This window comes from Malurus melanocephalus, unplaced genomic scaffold (assembly GCF_030028575.1).
Source record: "Malurus melanocephalus ecotype Western Australia unplaced genomic scaffold, MMel_1.1 scaffold_81, whole genome shotgun sequence".
NCBI lineage: Eukaryota > Metazoa > Chordata > Aves > Passeriformes > Maluridae > Malurus > Malurus melanocephalus.
Window position 1 is genome coordinate 489,807 of NW_026623313.1, and position 18,828 is coordinate 508,634.

At 56.0% G+C, this 18,828-nt stretch overlaps 2 protein-coding genes across 8 annotated transcripts in view; one reads left to right on the plus strand and one right to left on the minus strand.

Annotated features, from left to right (window-relative positions):
• The window catches only part of LOC130574362 (tubulin alpha-5 chain-like), a 5,345-nt gene extending 2,984 nt beyond the window's left edge, over window positions 1-2,361 (minus strand). Inside the window, exons 1-2 of the mRNA XM_057367548.1 lie at window positions 2,277-2,361; window positions 7-229 (exon numbers count right to left, since the gene is read on the minus strand). Of these exons, the coding sequence (XP_057223531.1) occupies window positions 7-229; window positions 2,277-2,279 (226 nt within the window). The 5' untranslated portion in view covers window positions 2,280-2,361. The remainder of the gene's footprint in view (window positions 1-6; window positions 230-2,276) is intronic.
• A 10,279-nt stretch (window positions 2,362-12,640) lies between these two features.
• On the plus strand, window positions 12,641-18,615 carry DNAJB2 (DnaJ heat shock protein family (Hsp40) member B2). 7 transcript variants are annotated; one of them, XM_057367602.1, is made up of 10 exons: window positions 13,007-13,113; window positions 13,988-14,076; window positions 15,140-15,249; window positions 15,677-15,730; window positions 15,874-15,993; window positions 16,168-16,257; window positions 16,382-16,487; window positions 16,612-16,682; window positions 16,914-17,135; window positions 17,962-18,490. In XM_057367602.1, exons 2-10 carry the CDS (start codon window positions 14,012-14,014, stop codon window positions 18,096-18,098), a joined length of 975 nt encoding a protein of 324 aa, XP_057223585.1. In that variant the 5' UTR covers window positions 13,007-13,113; window positions 13,988-14,011; the 3' UTR covers window positions 18,099-18,490. The 7 variants fall into 7 exon arrangements, with proteins under 7 accessions (XP_057223583.1, XP_057223585.1, XP_057223586.1 ...); XM_057367603.1 differs by having other exon boundaries at window positions 15,877-15,993; XM_057367604.1 differs by lacking the exon at window positions 17,962-18,490 and adding an exon at window positions 18,553-18,615 and having other exon boundaries at window positions 13,008-13,113.
• The last annotated feature ends 213 nt before the right edge of the window (window positions 18,616-18,828 follow it).

Consider the following 18,828-nt stretch of genomic DNA (forward strand, 5'->3'; position numbering starts at 1 on the left):
ACTCACCGATCACGGTGGGCTCCAGGTCCACAAAGATGGCCCGTGGGACGTGCTTGCCAGCCCCAGTCTCACAGAAGAAGGTGGTGAAGGAGTCGTCCCCTCCGCCGATGGTTTTGTCACTGGGCATCTGCCCGTCGGGCTGGATGCCATGCTCCAGGCAGTAGAGCTCCCAGCAGGTGTTGCCCATCTGGACGCCGGCCTGGCCGACGTGGACGGAGATGCACTCGCGCTGGGGAGGGGGAGGCAGGGTCAGATCCCAGCAGAGACCAGAAATGCAATCACTGCAGGAGGTGCACAGCCCTGCTGCCTGGGTGCCATTTGTCCATTCCAATCTCCTGCTTTCTCCCGTATCTGACGCTCTGCCTCTCATCACTGCACTGACCACCTCAGGAGCCCAAAGAGATGGGGACCCATGTGCTGGAAACCAGGCCACCCATTCCCTGGACTGCTCCCACCCACAGCCCTGGGAAGCATCCAATGACCATCTTGTCCATTGCCCAAACATCCATATGGCTTAAGAGCTGAGGCCTGGCAGCAGCTGGCACAGCCCCTGTTGCAATTCCAACGAAAGGGCTGGAGGCTGAGATGGCAGAGCACCACCAGGACACTGGGAACTGARGAGGTGACAGCACTGAGCATAGGGGCCCTGCAGAAGTGGGGATTTACAACTGTGAATGGTTGCCATGCTCTGAGGCTCAGCTTCCCTAAATTAGCTCTGGAGGAGGAGGAAGCACTAGCTGCACTTTTTAATTTAATGGAAGGGGTGATGTGGGAGGGTTCCTTAGCTCACAGCTTCAAGGGTAGCCTCAGTTTCCTCAGGAGAAGCCAGGTGGAAGTGGGCTCTGTAGCCTCACTCTCTTCAGGTGAGGCACCCCAGAGCCTGCAGTTCTTTCAACAAGAATGAAAGTATTCAGTGCCATAGAYCTGCTGTTGCCAAGGACTTGGATGCGTCATCAGGCACAACTGAGGCAGAGGAGCATCCAAATCAAACCGGATTTCCAGAGCCATGGGTGCCCCACTATGAGTCAGCTGGCAGGAAGCYGGTGCAACCAGCCATTTTGCACTCAGGAGCAGAACAGTGACTGCTGTCCGATGAAGTTGCACAGGATGCAGCAAGTCCTGGCTCTCTGCATCTAAAATGCTTTCAGTGCAGCATTTCAGAGGCAGGAGTGACTGTGAGGGATGGCAAAATAAAAAGCCCTTGATACCCACCATGAGAGGCAGCCTCCCTTCTCCCCACCTTTTCCAAAGCTGACGTGCAAGAAGAGCAAAGCAATACCCCAGTTATCCCTCCCAGCAGGTCCATAAAGGTTGTGTAACACAAGGAGCCAAGGGTAAGATCTGAGGACTTAAGTCCTGAGGAAAGTCCTCCAGGATCCTCTACAGAAGGGCACAGAAAACACTCAGCAYTGCTGCAAGCACCTCAAGGAAGAAGAGATGAGAAAGGACTCCTCCCTGGCAGAGGAACTTCTGAATCAGCGTGGGGGTGCAGWGGGTTATGCTGCTCACTGCACTTCATCCCACTAACGAGCAGCAGCCAGGACTGGCTTTGTGGGACCCAGCGCTGACAATAGGCTGGGCAGAGCCCAGCAGCACCAGGGCTGGTTGCCAGCCAGCAGACTCTGCCTTCTTCACGGCAAATCTGGCACAGGAAGGGCTGAGAGCACGGCCCCGCGGGACAGCAGGCAGGGTGCCGGGGGAACCTTGGGAGTGGGATGCTCTCCGGGGCAGCTGGAGAGCTCAGGAGCCAGAGCTCGCCGCAGGATCACGGCGGCAGGGCAGCCTGGAAGCCCACCCACAGTGATGCCCACCCTTGGAGCAGGGCAGGGGGCGAAGGAAAGCACAGCTTACTGCCGGAGCTCAGCTGTGGGTCGGCAGCGTGGAGGGCTGGCAAAAGGGGCGAACTCCCGGCAGCCGGGGATGGTACCGCGGGACACGGGCAGGAACCGACACTGTTAAAAGTCGGACAGGGATGAGCAGTCACGGGTGCGCCCCAGCGCCGGTCTCCGCAGCCAGCGTGGCTCGCTGGTGGCCTCCTTGCCACGGGTACAAGGGGATGCTTAAAGGAGGGAAGSTGCTGAGAGCCGGGGAGGGAGCAGCTCAGGGAAAGGCTGAAGCCAGGAAAGGCAGGGCAAGTACAGCGGGCACTCCCGTAGCCAGCTGCCCGCACCTCTGGGCTCCAGGCAGAGCCTTCCCGGGAAGCCACGGGTACCCCAGCCCGCTCCGGGAAGCACTCGCGGGGCTGGAGGGAGGGAGCAGCCGGGGCAGGCACTCACCATGATGCCGCCGCTGCCGCACGACCTGCCTGTCCCCGGGTGCCGCAGCTCCGCACGCCGGGACGGCCGCGTCGCCACCGCCTTATACCGGGGGCGGCACCGGCGCTCCGGGGCGGGCCGCCCCGCCCGACACGGCCCCACGCGCTTTCATAGAATTGCATTCAGCGYGCATATTTGCATATATTTGCATAAATGGGGCTGTGCTGCCTGGCGGGGTGCACTGGTGAGGTCTTCGGGGAGCAGCATCCCCTGACCGGGGCATGGGAGACCCGGGTGTCCCCTCGAGGGAAGGGCAGTGGTGCATAAGTGTTGTTTCTGCGATGCTTGTGAGTCCTGGCAGAGGAGCTTCTGCTGAGGAGCAGAGATGGCACCTTCCAACTTGGTGTCCTGCTGGTGAAAGGCACCATCCCGGTACTAATCATGAGAGACTTTGGGGGTTGAAACAGGAAAGCCAGCAAAGAACTCGGCCCGGGTCTTCCCTCCTGGTGGGTTTAGGTGCTGATGTGATCCTTGAGAAAGCAGTGAGCCAGGTCTTGGGCAGCCACCCAAGACCTCTGAAAAACACCTGGAGGAATTTCTGGAGGAAACATGGGTAGAGGAATCTCTTCAGTCATGAGCACAAGCTTTCTTGACCTATTTGGAGACAAATGAAAAAAAAAAAACAAAAAACCAAACCAGGAAAACTCAGTCCTGTCTGCTGTGTCAAGCCCCTCAAGAACAGTTGTGCCCCAGGGCTTTGTCTGAAAGCCCTGCCTGCAGAATGGCTTCTTTTCCATCCCAACTCTGCAATACGTTCATTGGTTTGATCTGATTTCACAAAGCTTTATGAAATGAATAGTGAGAGGGTAAGGAGAWCTCAAAGCACCTCAGAGGGAGTTTATTGGAATCTGAAGAAACTTCACTGATGTCTGGCCTGAATACAATGAATGAGGTGTCCTACCCCCTCCAAAATGCTCACAAGATCCACTGTAGGGCAGAACCAGTCCTGCCTCTGCCTGAATGCTCTGACTTAATGAGTTTTCATTGAAAAGTGCTGTCATCTCTCAGCTTGATCTGAAAGTTGAAAGCTGGACTTAAATTATCCATCCACAGTAGCCTTTCTTTGGTCCTGAGTCACCTGGAAAGTGTCACCTTCACTGACAAGGGTGTGTAAAAATACTGAAAGCAAGAGTACTGCTGCAAAACCTGTGCTGGTGTCTAAGCAACACATTTTGAGACCTGCAGAAATGGCTGAAGCAGAGGATCAGAATGGGTTTAATTAGGCTGATGGTAAAATATTGAAGCTTTTTTCCACAGAGACGTCCCAGGTTGAGTGCTGCTCAACCTGCACAGGATCCTGTGGTGACTGGATAACTCTGGAAATGACTTYCTGTGGTATAAATGTCCTTTCTGTGACCTCAGAGATCACTAGATAACACAGCCCATGCTGATGCAGACAGTCCATGAAAGTGTCAGAGTAATTGGTAGCACTGAGACATCAAAATTTGAGCCCCAGAAGTTAATTGGAGTGAAAAGGAGTGATAGTATCATCTTCCCCGTGAAAACCTTCACCAAGGTGTTCATTGTAATGCACAGTGCATGCCAAGGCATCACTTCTCACTGGGTGCGTCCTAGAACCCGCCTTAATTCCATGATGCCAGTTAATTCTGGGGCATTTATAGCATGAATGCTTTGCAGTGTGGTTGGAAGCACAAGCGTTGAGCCAGGCAGCGAGCAGCATTTCAGGCTGCACAGTTCACCCAAATTCTGAAGATTTGTGTAACGATCTGGTGGCACCTAGGGGTGCAAAATCATGCTATACTTCAAGACATTCCTGGATCTGTTTACACATCATGGTGGTAGAGAGTTGTGGGTGAAATRTCCCTGATTTGTCGTTGCTGGAGATGCATGTTCACAATGAAAATACCCACTCAGATTCTGTTTTGTTGGACAATCAAAGCAGGTATGATTGACAAGAGAGCCATGAGTCACTTGGAGCTGTGCATCCCCACGTGCCTCTGATCTGAAATACCCAAACAGATGTCTAAGCTTTTTTGAAATGCTTAAGAACATCTGGCTAAATCCAGGGAGCACCAATCAGCTGCATCTTGTCAGTGCCTAACTGCTCAGCAGCCTGCCAGATGCTGGTAAGCAGCAGCCTGAAAGCACACAGCAGAGGCTGAGCTCACTCTGGCTGGATTTGTCCTGAGGCGACCCCTCTTTTACAGAGCTGTTACCCACACATCTAAAAAAGCCCTGCAAATGTTTTCAGAACACATCAGAAATCACAAGGTTGCAARAATTGCTCAGGAAACATTTTCGTCATTGCTCAAAACATAGTTGGACCCTACATCAGCAACCAAAGAGACGTAAAAAGCAAGCCAGGAAAATACTAGGCTGTAGAGTCAGAATTCAACCATTCATTTATTGAAGGATGGGAAAACAGTTGAAAATACCTGAGGGGCAGAGCCCTGCCCACTACAGGGGAAGCCCCTACTTGTTGTTCTTGGGAGCCAGTCAGCTCTTGGCAGGTACCTGTTGGTACAGGAACACCTGCGAGCAAAGCTTGCAGTTACCCAAACAAAGCCTCTCACAYAGCTGTCTTCCAGAGGTATGTTAAAGACTGCCACACCTAAAGCACCCAGAGCTGAAACTGGGGAGGAGATGAGTTCAGAGCCCAGCCTGGTACCTCCCATCCGCACCCCCGTTCCCTGCTCTCTTTGCTGAAGAAAGTCCAAATTATTGTCCCACTTTTCAGACCTCAGTTCCATCCCAGCTGTTCCAGGAAGAACAAAGAGTGTCACAGGGCAGTTTGGGGACATGGCTTTCTTGGGAAGGTAGAAGAGAGCACAGTGGTGCTGTGGGTTTGGCAAGGAAGCCCATKGTGCCCTCCACTTTAAAGCAAACACCAGATGGTGAGAGGTGCTTCAGGAACAGCACTCCTGCCTGTGTCTTCAACCTCAGCCAAGAGCTTCCCAAAGAGGTTTCATCTGTGCTTGCCCTGCTTACCCCTCACTCTGTCCTTGCTCTGTCCTTAATCCTCTTAGCACTGTGGTCAGGTGGGAAGGTGGAGAATCCAGGATGTACCTCCAGCTCGCCAGTGCCCTGTACAGTTTGGTCTCCAGAAAGGGCACAGGCCGGATGAGGCTGGCTGGTGAAAATAATAAGTCTGTTGAAAGCATGGGGCACGACTGCTTGTTCCAGATGTTGTGAATTCAAGCAAGGCCCTTTTGATGCTAACTGCTCCAGCAGTTCCACTGAGCCATTGTGTAAGGTTCCTAAAACCCTAATGCTGGCTGCTGGTGATGGCCCAGCATCATACATCTGAGTGCTGCTGCGGTTCTACTATGACAGCATTTGGGACACACTTTGCCAACCTGAAAGTTCTAGCACAGCATGGAGATGCACAGAAAATGCTCTCTTTGCCATTCCTTAAGATATGCATGCCTTGTCTAGGTCAGAAAGCACCCCCTGAGTACCTCATCCTTTGTCTAGAGCAGGTAGAGATGATCCAAAGATGAGAAAGGATGACTRGAAGGTTAGATGTCACAGGCTGCAAGAAAAGAATGCAGAGGACCAGAAGACCAAGCAGAGACTCAATAAAGGCCTCACTGAACATCTTCAGTAACCCAAGCATGGCATTTCCTCCTAGAGACCTGCTGGGATCCTGGGCACAGCAGTGATCTGAGAGAAGTTTTYTCTGCTGCAGCTGAGCAACAGCAGCATAATTGCTGGTTCAGATGTAATGAAGTCAATTGTGCAACGCCTGCTGCATCGCCCAGAGCGTGTGCCTCGGTACAGGAACAATAAAGCTAATTCCAGATCTTGCTACAGTCCTAAGCCCTGAATCACAGGGCAGTGGCAAGAGCAGGGAGGCACTCCCCAGGACCCAGGCAGCCCCACAAGCCAAACCCCAACCTGTGAGGCTAAAAGGGGTTGTTGGACGAGTTGGGACGAGCTCTTTCTCAGTCACAGCAGGCCCTGGGTGAGCAGCCTTTCTGGCTCAGAGCCAACTGCCCTGGCTGCCAGTGTCACCGGCCTTTCTTCATGTCCTGGGAAAGGGAGCTACACACCCACAGGAGCAAAATAAAACCTCAACTGTCTAATTGCAGTGACTTCATGTCAGAGYTCTGAGCATGCCTGGTATGAACAATCTGCCTCGAGGCAGGTGACAAGGGGGCTGAGCCAGCTGAGGTGTCTCCATGTTCTCAGGGAATACTGRTGTGCAGTGCTGACAGGCTTGTGTGGAGGTGCCAATGATGCTTTTCCTCTTCTCCATCAGCTCTCACAGCTGGTGATGGCACAAGCAATGCAGGAATATCTGGAAATAGAAGAGAAATGAATTCGGCAAGGTTGTGTGATGGTAGGAACTCCTGGAGGGACATGGGTTACCCCATAAGGCTGAAGGGCTCTCCATGCCCTAGACAGGAGTGTAGGCATGGTGATGTCTGCATGCCCAGTGCTTTAGGCCTTCCTGTCTTACAAGTTCTCAGAATTGCGACAAAGCTGTGGTCAGCTCTGTTGCAATGCTGAAGATGTGTCTGTGAGCTGGCAGTGATGGGGCAAGAAGCAGCCATCACTTCCCCTGCTCCCAGGAGCTCAGGCTTTGCCTGCAAGACTGCAACCAACCCCCTGGGCAGCAGAGGGGACAGGRCAGATTCACATGGGACAGCTCTGCAGGTGCACCCACTCCTTCAAGGTGGATAACCACGGCCAGGTGGGCCAGTCCTGCACCCACTGGGAAAGGAAACAATTCCTGTTACAGAAGCTTCTTGACAATGGCCCTGCTGTGCCCTGGCCTTTGGAGAGCAGCTGAGCGTCCCATGGCTTGAGAGATGTCTGCAAAGGGTTTTGTTTTACGTGGGGAAATGGGTTGTAAATAATGCAAACAGCTTGTTGGCCCCAGGGCAAGCCAAGAGCAGAGCTGGGCCTGGAGAAACTAGCCTGGAGTCTCAGGGATTGCAGTAGAGTTGTTAAAAGTGGAAAGGAGGTGATGGCAGCTGGCCAAGCACTGCTGGATGTCAGAGGCAAACAGTTAATGTGATAAAAGATGCATTTAATAACTCAGCTGGGTAATGGCTCCCAGAGCACTCCTGCCCGGAGCTGTTTGTGTGCAGAGAGAGGGTGATATTGTGAAACAAGGGCTGTGCTCCCTGCTCCCAGAGCCTGGGCGCCGGGAACCAGTGGCCTCAAGTCACTGGGCCAAGACCTTGAGTTCAATGGGCATCTTGAGGATGCCTGGATGCCTCAAACACACATCTGAGAGCTTCCTAACAGAGCTTAGTCAGATGATGGGAGGCTGTGCATGTGAAATAATAACTATTTGTCAGAATTTCCCTGTTGCAAGGTCTCAGGAGCCTCAGTCTGCTGAACTTCTATGCTTAATGTGGCCCTCCTCATTAGGACAAGCCACCTCCAGGCTCCCCAGCCACAACTAAGGCTGCTGTGCCCTTCCCTGAGATGGGTTGGCCTGGACAGTGCAGCTCTCATTCTGACATTTAGTAGCCTGCCATTGGAAACATTCTGGAGAGCTCTACCACCTCCCAGGCAGGAGGATGCAGAGTCTGGCAAGAGCTGGAGCACCAAGCACTCCTGCATGTGTCAGGGCACCCTCAGCATCCTTACTAGGTGCTGGTTAACACTCCCTTGCCAAACGAGCCWGGTTTCAATTATTGAGATGACAGGTCTGCTCAGGAAGAGAGGCAGGGATGTASCCAGCTTGCCATGAGGAGGGTGTGCTAGCCCAGGGAGGCAGCCTGGGGAACCCAAGCGCTGATTGGCAACAGTGAATCATCAGCAAAGAGCTGCTGGGCTTCTGCAGGGAWTCCTGTCAGGCGCCGCTGGCTTCAGTGGCTGAAGCAATGGTCTGAAATGCCCTCAGACTATCACTGATAAAGTGTGAGGGTGGCAAGAGAATGTGCAGAGTTAGAAGTGACAAGACTGCCCCTTCTTACAAATTCTCAAGTGAATTACTTCAAGCTTATTTTGCTATAATGGGGCCTTTTAACTGTACAATTCTATTGTAAATKCTGAGATTTTAATGGTCCCTTCAACAGTTACTACCCCACCAAGTTTAGTAGTAAGCATTTCTTATCACGGTGGGCCTGGAACTCAGCCCTGGGGATCCCCACTGCAAAGGCTTTCAGCAGTACAGCTCCTGGCTAACGAGAACGCTTTTCCTAGTGTTGCCTTTGGTGCAATGCAGGAATATAAACAGGCTGGCTTGGCATGCCAAGATAAATATTCAGGGGCAACACAAAAAGTAGATCTGGAAAAACTATTGGCAACTTCCTTCTTTTGTGGACATGGAAAACCGATTGTTCCATCCCTCTTTGCAGCAATGTCGTGATTTATGCAAATGCTGTTTTCATTATCTCCTGCCAGCTTCCAAAYGAGGATGTCATACCAGCGGTGTTGATCTGAATCAGCCAGACATGTAATCATGCTGAAGGTGATGATAAGTTTGCAAAGCAATACCTTCCTTACCTCAAAAAGGATATCAGTAGAAAATTATTTAATTCTCTAAAAATTATTTTAATTCTCTACTGATAGTATCAAAGTTAATTCTTCTGTTATTTCTTTCTGGTATTATCAGTAATCTAGAGTTTTCTGGGTCAACCGGTTTATTTTCTTAATGACTGGAGTGATTTCTGTTCTTCCGTCCTTTGGAATTACCCCAGTTTTTGTAGCTCTGTTAAAAATTGTCATCAGCAGCTCAATAAGACCCCCAGTTAGGCCCACTACTGCTCTCAGTGTGGGCCTGATGAACTGAAAATGTCGATTTTAGCCGGAAATGCTTTACATGCTGGTTTGTTACAGATGGCTCACACTGCAGCCTTCKCTTTGCATCCACAGCACTCCACAGCCCTCACTTTCCAAGGTTTCACTCTTGCACTGGCTTTTCGGCATCAGGGACTATGGAAACCCACAGAAGGCTGCTTTATGGCATTCTTTTTTGCTTTTTCTTGTTTTCTTCTCATGMGAACGCATTTGCTTCATCTCCTTTCTTATTTGTCCCTGCTTGGCTCATTGTTTGCCTTTGAGCCATGCCTCGGGCGAACACCAAGGGCCAAGGCTGGGCACGTAGCTGGAGGGTGTGGTGAGGACCAGACAGCCTGTGACCCCCATCCTACCAGGCATCGCAGAAAATCCTGCCAAGCCAGATGAACACGAGGGTCTTGGAGGTTGCGAGAGTGTGGGCTTGGACATGGTGTGCATGAGTAAAATCAGGTTTTGCCTCACAATAGAATCCCTTCCTGTCCAGTATCAGCTGCAGCTTCTGCCCCCCTCCACACTGGAGGGTTTCCTAGCAGATGGAGAAGGTGCACTCTATCAGTCTATTCATTATCTTTCATCTCCCTCCCCTTGGGATCTGATCCAGACCATGCAGCTCCCAGCTTCACTGTGGATGAGTTTGGGGTGTTCTGCTCTAGTGCACTGCAGGGTTATCCAGCCCAACCTGGCACCAACCACATGCCAGGGATGGGGGTGAAATCCTGCTGYTGTGAGGCTCAGCTGCTCCCTGGGTCCATGTGCCTGCTCATCGTGGATAACCTATTTTGTCATGGGCTTCTGCCGCTTCTGCCAGCCTCTGACTCTGTTGATTTAAAATCTGCAAGCACCTCGGTTTTGCCTGGGTTTTGGCTGGGGCAGCAGCCCCACTGTCAGCGTAGGCAAGCACCCCTGAAATGCAGAGCCTGGAATACACAGCCTGGGTCTGTCACATTGCTAAATCTGGCTCAAAGTCATTGCCCTGCKTGAACGAAAGTCACCCTGACTTTGCTGTTTCTCACTTCTCTGTCCTGCTATGCAAACTAAAAACAGCTGCATAACTGCCTCCCTGGATTCTCCCCAGTCTCTAGAAGACACAATTCTAGAACAGCCAGCTGAGATGAGATGGGCAGGTGGCTAGGAACATGGCCACCGAGGCAAACATGAGGAGCACCAAAAACATGAAGGTGTAAAGAAATTGACTCTGCAGGGAAGTCAGGGATGGTGGATAGCGCTGTATGGATGAGACAGCAGGACTGTGAATGAAAGAATCAATGTGGATTTAAAAAATGGCCATCCTTCTCAAGTGGTCTTGTCACCAGCTGCCTGCGCCTGGGGACCCCCCCCCCCCCAGTGCAGCCCTTTTGGGGGTGAGCAAACCCTAGAGCTTCCACTGACCCCTTTTCTGGGGGCTGCACCAGCCCTGTGGCTGCCCCAGAGATGGCCAGCATTGCCACCTGTCCTAGAAGCAGGCAGGCAGCAGAAGGTGGCACAGAAGTGGCACCCAAGAGCCTGTCTCAGTCTGCTCAAACCCTCTCACTCCATCCTACTGGCTCTGGCTCCTGCTCCTTCCCTGCTGCTGTTCCACTGCAGGGAATGAGGACCTTCCCTTGGGGAATGGGGAGAAGAGGAAGGGAGTCAGCTGTATGTGATGAGGGGAGCAGCAGGCACACGACTTGCTGAGCACTTCACTCCATAGCTCAAAAATTGCCAAGAATACAACTTTTCAGTACATAATTGCCAGTTTTGTTGAAGCTGTGAAAGGGCTTGTGTTTTCCTGTGGAAATCAAAAGCTGAAACGTTGTGCAGTGCTGAAAAAGAAAAAAAAAATCTCTTAATTTGTGGTTTGCATAATAATATGGCACGGGTTTATGATGCAATTCAGTCGGCTTCCTGGGAGATTGGGTAACCGGGATAAAAATATTTGGTCCTTTTGGGGTTCTGCTTTGCTCACCCAAAACCTCTTTTATCAGAAAGCCTCAACAGTATTTCATGAGCATTTTTGAGACCCTGGGAAGCTGAAAACAAGCTTGCAATACAGCGATACCCAGAACTTGTAAAGAAATAAGGGTCTTCTTGAGACAYATTCAACATGCCTGTGCTTGATGCAAAGCTGGTTTGAGCCAGGTTGGTGCACCAGGACTTCAGAGAGACCTAGGAGGAAGGGGCAGGTAAAGAGGGCAGGGTGATGCAGCGGAAGGTGTGAGGCACCAGTGGGTGATGGGCTGGGTTTTTTTGGCTGCTGCCAGGTTTGAGTAGGAGAGTGACTGTGGCAGGTCTTGGATGAAGTGTGGTTGGTACCACATCCTCTCTCCTACCTCTCCTACCTCCTAGCTGTGATGGGCTACTGCTCAACTCTCCACTGCCTCCCCTAAGAACATTGTGCGGCTGTCAGTCCTCCTCACTCCATAACCATGCAATGACGGTATCAGCAATGTGCTCCCCTGGCTCCAATTTCACAGCCAGCATGTGGATTTCTATCCCAGCACAGAGGCGTCCACACCAGTGTGTACAGAGTGAGCTGGGACCTGTCATGTCTGGAGCCTCTTTGTGCTCACATCAGCTGCAGAAGCCAGGGAAAGGAAAGCGAGGTGCCAAGSCTCGGCTAGGTCCTGGTGGCTCCGCCTCAGCCTCCCAGCAGCAGGATGGATCTCGGTGAAGCAGCCTGTGGCTCCATCTAGTGCCCACGCCAGCCCTGCACCCATTGCTGGGCAGATGGGCCAAATCGTAGCCCCTGGCAGCCGAGGAAGGCACCCTGGCCAGAGGCAGCTCCCCAAGGAGTCCCGCCCTGCCCGTGGGCAGGCAGATAMATGAGGACAGTGCTGCAATGGCATCCAGGAAAAAAAACCCCAGTGGCAGGGAATACTCCAAGCCATTGCTCAAGGAAATCATCAAGTTACTGTCTGATGGCAGGAGACAGGCCTTCCTTGGACAGAGAAATGCTTTTGGCATACAAGATGATGCCCTTGGCATTTCATCCACTCCATGCCCCGTGACTCATGGCTGGGGAAGGCTCTTGTCGGGGATATCTGTCCTGAAACTTGTTCCTGAGGAGTGCTGAGAATGGCTTGTCTCAGCACTCAGGCCTCCCCATTCTGCTAAGCTTCCGAGCTAGGGATTTATGGGAGGTGTGGAAGATGTTCCAGCTTTAGTGTAGGTGTGGCAGTGGATCCAAAGGGCTCTCACCCTGCAGAGATATCAAGCTCCCTCCTTCTCCCATCCAGACAAGAGCAAATCATAGATCTGCGTGGACATATTCACAGGTGCAGGTGAACATCCCCGAGACTGTTCAGGACCCTGAGGATGGGTGGGCACAACCCCTCTGCAGCAGCTGTCCAGGCAGGGCCAAGCAAAGGCAAATTTACAAGGCAGCTCCCGGTGCACGGTCCGGCTTCTTGGGAGCCCCGGGCACCCCGGCTGCCGGCGCCACAGCGGTGTCACGGTGGTGCCAGGCAGCCCGGGCTCCCGGCAGGAACCTGTGGCCGCCAGTCCGGCAAGCTGCGCCCCGTCACGTCCCCCGCCCCGACAAAGCGCTGAGTCACCCCAGCTGTCCCCCCGCGCCGGCTCCTCCTTCCCGGCGGGACCGGCCGGGCAGCTGACTGGGCAGGGAGCCAGGGGCACGCGGCGCCGGGAGCTGCCCCGGGGCTGCAGCCGTGCCTCGGTGCGCTGCGCTGTCAGCACCGGGACCAGCGGGACAGGTCGGTGCCACCCCGCCCGCACCTTGCCGGCGCTGCCCCGGAACCCCCGCGGCCCTGGGAGCAGCGGAGCCGGCGCGGGGACGGGGACCGGGAGGAGGACAGGAAAGGGGCTGAGGCGGGGGCTGAGGCGGGGGCTGAGGCGGGGGCTGAGGCGGGGGCTGAGGGGGGCCCGGTCAGAGCAGCGCCCGCACTCCGCGCTCAGACACGCCCCCTATGACATCAGCCGGCCCAACGGCGAGCCCGTGACGGCAGGGCCGCGGTTGGCTGCAGCCGCCGCCCGTCACGCAGCGGAGCCGCCTCCAGGCCCGCGGTGGCCCGGGCGCGGGGGACGCGCGACACCGGCCGCGGGCGGCCCGGGCGGGCGGGGAGGGCTCGGCGGCGGCGCTCAGGTGGGCACCGGGGCGGGGCGGGGTGGGACGCGACGGGGGAGCGAGGCAGGAGGGGCCGTCGAGGAGCGGCGGCCCGTGGCGCACGGGGGGACCGGGACCGGTGCGGTTCCTTGCCGTGACGCCGCCACCGCCCCTGCTCCTCCCGGTGCCCCAGATMCGCTGGCCGTAGCCCAGGGCCGCCGGCCGGTGGCGGCGGGGCGGGGTGCGGAAACTTCCAGCAGCAGCGGGTGGCTCCGGGAGCGCCGTGTTTACGGCCGGGCCGGGGGGCGGTCCCAGTGCCGCCGTACCGGTGCCGCTGCCAGCGCCAGCACCGCCCTCCCGTCAGCTGGGACTCACGGGCCGGGGGCGAGTACCAGGGGTGGGACGGTATCCCGGRGGGTCGCGGGGGGCTGCAGCGGCCGCGTTCTGCTCCTGTCCCCCACCCGGAGCGGGTCGGTCGATGGAAGTGTCCCGGCGTGCCCGGGAACGGGGAGGGTCCCCGCTGAGCCCTTAATCCGCTCCAGCCGTTAAGCACCTTAGCGCTCCCGTTGCCCCCCCCCGCCCCGCGACTGAGCCCCCCCGGGGGAAGCGGGCAGCGAGCGGCACCGGCAGCGGGGACCCCGCTCCCCGTCCTGGGCAAGTTGGGGTGATGCCGGCGGCGCGGCGCTGCGTCAGCAGCAAAGGGTCCTCCCCCCCGGGATTATAGGTGCTTCCCAGGTGGCTGAGGTGCGGGTAGGGTGGTGGGGAACTGGGCATGGTGTGGCACTGAGCTTCTCTTGGGGGAGAGTGGGGTGGCCGGGGTGTGGCGAGGGTAGGCAGCTCACCCTTGCTGTCCCACACACAGTACTGCCAGGCTGTGCCTGTGGATCCCTGACTTTGCCTTCTCTCCCGGCAGTGACCCTGTGGGACAGCTGACATCATGGTCGACTACTACGAAGCGCTGGGGGTGAGCCGCAGTGCCACCGCTGATGACATCAAGAAGGCGTAAGTGCATGGCAGTGTGCCCCTGCCTGCCGGGCAGAGCCCCCAAGCCATCTCCACCTGGTGCCTGCGAGGCAGGGGCTCTCTTGGGGTGATGGGGWCAGGGCCCAGCTCCAGAGATGACAATTCAGCCTTTGTTTCCTTTGTGTGGGCGCCAGAGCAGGGTTGGGCTTTGCTGCCTTACAAAAGCATCTTTTGGTGGGGTTTGGTCCCTTTGTCCCTGCTGTCAGCGTGGGGCTGGAGGTGAGTCTTGGTAGTGTTTGGAGGCTCCACTCTCTCTCTTTCGGTCAGAGGATGCAGGGATGGCAGAAGACTAGAGCACAGGGACTCTGCTGGCATCAAAAGCAGGGGACTGGAGCTCACAGGGTGAAGAGCAGCATATCCCCTTTTAGGGACTTGGACCCTGTGAGCAGGCAGGTGCTGTGCCCCAGGCACTACTRGGAAGCCCTGAGGGCTGACAGAGCCTCCTGAGTCTCTGCAACTCCTGCCTGGCACCCTGCCGAGTTGCTGCTGCTCTCACTGGGGTGAGGCATCACCTGAGGGGGAATGCCAGCAGATTGCTGGCTTGGTGGCAGGGGTCCTTGTGGGGGGCTTCCTAAGTGTGAGTGGGAGAAGCTGGGGAGCCTGRGTTAACCCTAGCTAACTGCATTGGGGAGGAAAGGGCTGCTGGTGCCCTCCCAGCCCCATGGGCCCCCCAGCAACCCTTGGTCTATGCACGCTCACAGTGGAGTGCATGAAGGCTCCAGAACAAACCTGTGGGCATCGTCCAGAGCCATCAATGAGGCCAGCTGAGGCAGGCACATGTTGCACTAGTGTTGTGCTGCAGTTCTGGGGTCATTTCAGTTTTGTTTGTTTAGTCTGTGTGTATGCATAAATAAATAAATAAGAAAACATATTCTCCTTGGGAGGCAGAACCAGTCCTCTTCAGTGCCTGAGGCTGTGGGGTGCTAGGTGAATTGGGTTTGGGGTGTCCCTGTCCTCAGGGTGGGAGGTGCGTGCTCAGATGGGGATTGCTGGCTGAGGAGCCCAAGGGCTGCTGCATGCCCATCACTGCCCCTCTGTGCAGGTACAGAAAGGCTGCGCTGAAATGGCACCCTGATAAAAACCCAGACAACAAGGAGTATGCTGAGCAGAAGTTCAAGGAGATCGCAGAGGCATACGAAGTGCTGTCGGACAGTAAGAGGCCACAGTGATGTCTCGTGTGTGTGTGTGTGTSTGTCTRCCCTTGGGACTGCTTGTGCAGGGCTGTCTTGCTTCTGAGCTCACCCAGGTTGTATCCCTGACTCTCCCCAGGAGGCAGTGGGTCCCTGCAGCTTTATCACAYAGCTTGTGGGGCTTGTTTAGTTCCTCACATCTCCCAAAACCACTCTTGAGATGGATGCTAAGCTGCTGGCCTTCACAATGCTGTCTCTCTGGCAGGGCTGAAGCTTTTGCATCCTTGCTCAGTGCTCTTACTTGGGTTCATGTGCAGTGCCAGTGCAGCAGGGTTGTGTGCCACGCCCCTGCTCTTGCTCCCTGCTGTTCTGCATCTCCCTTAGTCAGGAGAAGTGCTCATGCTCCCGCCTGGCAGCCAGCTTCCCTGCAGCCCCCTTTCTTCTTCCAGAGCAAAAGCGTGATGTCTAYGACCGCTATGGCAAGGATGGACTCATGGGAGCAGGTGAGTAGGGCCATGGGGGTTAGTGCAGCTCTGGATACATCCCTTCCTGAAAACCCAGTGTGGGTCAGTGCTACCAGGGCTCCCCACCTTTCAGGGGAGTTGTCTCCCAGGGCTCAATTTAACACTGAAAATCTTCCCTCCAGCAGGATCAGGGGGCTCCAGGGCCAGTGCTGGGGCTCCTGAATTCACCTTCACGTTCCGCAGCGCTCACGACGTCTTCCGGGAGTTCTTTGGTGGGCGAGATCCCTTTGCTGAATTCTTCGGTGCGTGTTGAGYAGGGGAGGCTGGCTCTTGGGCATCTCTCTGTCCGGGGCCAGCTGCTGAGCTTGGGGACAGAGCTCACGGCTGGCCCTGGCAGAGGGTCCTCACATCAGTGCCCTGCTTCTGCTTTGCCAAGCTGCTGGGGTAATGCTGATGGGGGGATCCCTGCCTTTCAGATGAGGTGCTGCCTTTCTCTGAGCTGCGAGGACCTGGCCCCCGGCACCATGGAGGAAGCCATTTCTTTTCCTCCTTCCCAGGATCCTCAGGTAGGAGACGCTGCCATTCCTCCCAGCAGGGGAGTCCTAGAATACCATGCCCCTATGCAGAGTTTGTCCCCTGCCCTCCTCTTCTCATCCATCCTGGCACTAACCTTGTTGCTCCCTTCTCCAGATTTCTTCGCCTCATCCTTCAGCTCTGGAGCAGATGCAGGACTGGGCTTCCGCTCTGTTTCCACTTCCACCACCTTTGTTAATGGCAGGCGCATCACCACCAAGAGGTGAGGGCAGTGCCAGGCTACCATGCTCCCACAGACTTCCCTCCATCAGCAGGCCTCAGACCCTGCAGCTTCCTGGTGGTGCTTTGTGTGCAAGGCCCTTGACTGTCCATCTGTTTGTCTGCAGGATTATTGAGAATGGGCAAGAGCGGGTTGAAGTGGAGGAGGATGGGGAGCTGAAGTCGATCCACATCAATGGTGAGACTACCATTGCAGACTGATTTGTTGAGGTCTGCTCCCTTTCCCTTGGGGGTGACTGGGAGGTGCTCCATCCAGGCTTGGTTTTGGACTGAGCCTTGGTTGGCCCTGGTTTGGAGTGGAGCTCTGCTCTGAAGGATTGGTGGGGTGGGTTGGAGTTGCCAGGGCTCCATACCATCTCAGGGGAGCTGGAGCAGATGAGTCCCCCAACCCTTGCCCCCGTCTGCACAGGTGTCCCTGATGACATGGCCCTGGGGCTGGAGCTGAGCCGGCGGGAACAGCAAGCCGTCTCCAGGGCATGGTCCCCCTCGCCGCCACCACCGACCCTGCGCCAGACCTCAAACTCCTCACCTGTCTACCTCTACACGGACAGCGAGGATGAGGATGAGGACTTGCAGCTGGCCATGGCCTACAGCCTCTCAGAGATGGAAGCTGCAGGGCACCACCAGGCAGGTGGGCACAGCCCCAGCTCCCTGCAGACACCGGGGGGCAGCCATAGCACCCCATCCTCCACCCGCAGATCCCGTGGTGCACAGGGGAGGCTGGAGCAGGAGCCACCGGGGGCCAGCAGTCCTGCTACAGTGGGGCACGAACCTGCACCCAGAGTGAAGCTGTGGCACTGCCCCCTCCTCTGAGCTTGAGGCTGGGGTTCTGTCCCTCTCTGTCGGGCAGGGAGAGGAAAGTGGGGGTGGAGTCTCACTTCTTGGAACTTGGCTTCTGCCTCCCCTAGCAAGGGAGGGGGGTCTCCCCTGCCTCCTTGCTCAGATGAGTGGGTGGCTAGTGGCATCCTGGGGTTGGAGGCTYCTGGACTTGGAGGTAGTGGCTTGAAGAGGAGCCTCCTTGATGGGGTCCCAGGAAGAGGGGCATCTCCCTGCCCTGGCTCCTGGAAGCATGGGGTCCCCGTGGGCAGGTGGGCCCTGGCTGTGCCTGCCCCTCTCTCCCTGCCTGCCCTGCAGACAGGCAGGGTCTCCAGCAGGTGCCTCCCTGGCTGCATCCTGCCCCTGCCCAGGCTGCAGGGAGTGCTGAGTTAGGCTCCCCTCCTTGCAAGGAGGGCTGCGCACGTGGCCTCTGCTTGGTGCCTTGTGTCTTGTCTCTTCCCTCTGGATGCTGTTGCTCCTGCCTGTACCTTATCCTTCTCTGTCTCTGTGCAGACTCTGCTTGGTCACTCCCTTCCCTATGCCTTGTACACCCTCTAGAGCACTGTCCCTCCTTGCTTCCCACAGCAGCAGTGACCCTCTGTGATGTTCACAAGTGTTTCTACCCTCTCTGTTGCCCATAGTTCTGCCTTGGCTGTCTTCGTGCTCCTGCTGGGACTTTCCTCCCTCCATCCCTGCCTCTCCCCAGCCCTTGGCCGAGGAGGATTTCACAGGTGCTGTTGTGTACCCCCCTCCGCTTGTCTCCCCAGGTGTGTTCTGAGGCTGCTGCGCCCGGGGACCGCGCACGCCCACTCGCCCACGGAGGCTCTCCCAACCAGGACTCCGCTTTGTCCCTGCACGGCCACCCCCTGCCACCCCCTTCCCCCAGCACCCTCTGGCTCCGTGGGATGTGGTGAGGGGGGGGCATGACAGGGCTCATGACTGAGCAGTACCTGGGGCTGGGGGGAGATACCCTGGGCACCACAGGGTGGTGGAGAGGGTGGTAATGGGGGTTTGTTGTAGATTAGGATGCTGGGGGGTGCTGGACGTAGGCAGCTAGGGGCAGTATGGCTGGGCTCAGCCAGCAGGGCTGGGCTCTGCCCCCCTCCTCGCTGTAGCCACCCCTCTCTGACCCCCTTCTGCTGACAGCTGTCAATAAACCTGTTTGCAGTAGCTTCTGCCTGTGGGGTCTTTCTGGGCTGGAGGTGCAGGGTTCTCTCCATCTTTGCCTGCAGGTGAGCTGTACTCGTCTGGGAGTCGTGGAGTGCAGGGATAGAGGCGGACAGACATGATATTTCCTCCCCGTGCCATCCCAGTATACACAGTCAGAGGTCAGGCCTGGCTGCAGCTGCACGAACGTGACACAAGAACTTTATTCACATCAAGATACAAAATTATAGTTCTCTAGAAATTTCGCTTCTGCTCGAGTGACTAGGCAGGGAGCACACAAAGGGGACCTAGGGTGGGGCTGGGCGAGGCCCCCCTGCATCCCATGCTCCCCCCAAGTGTGA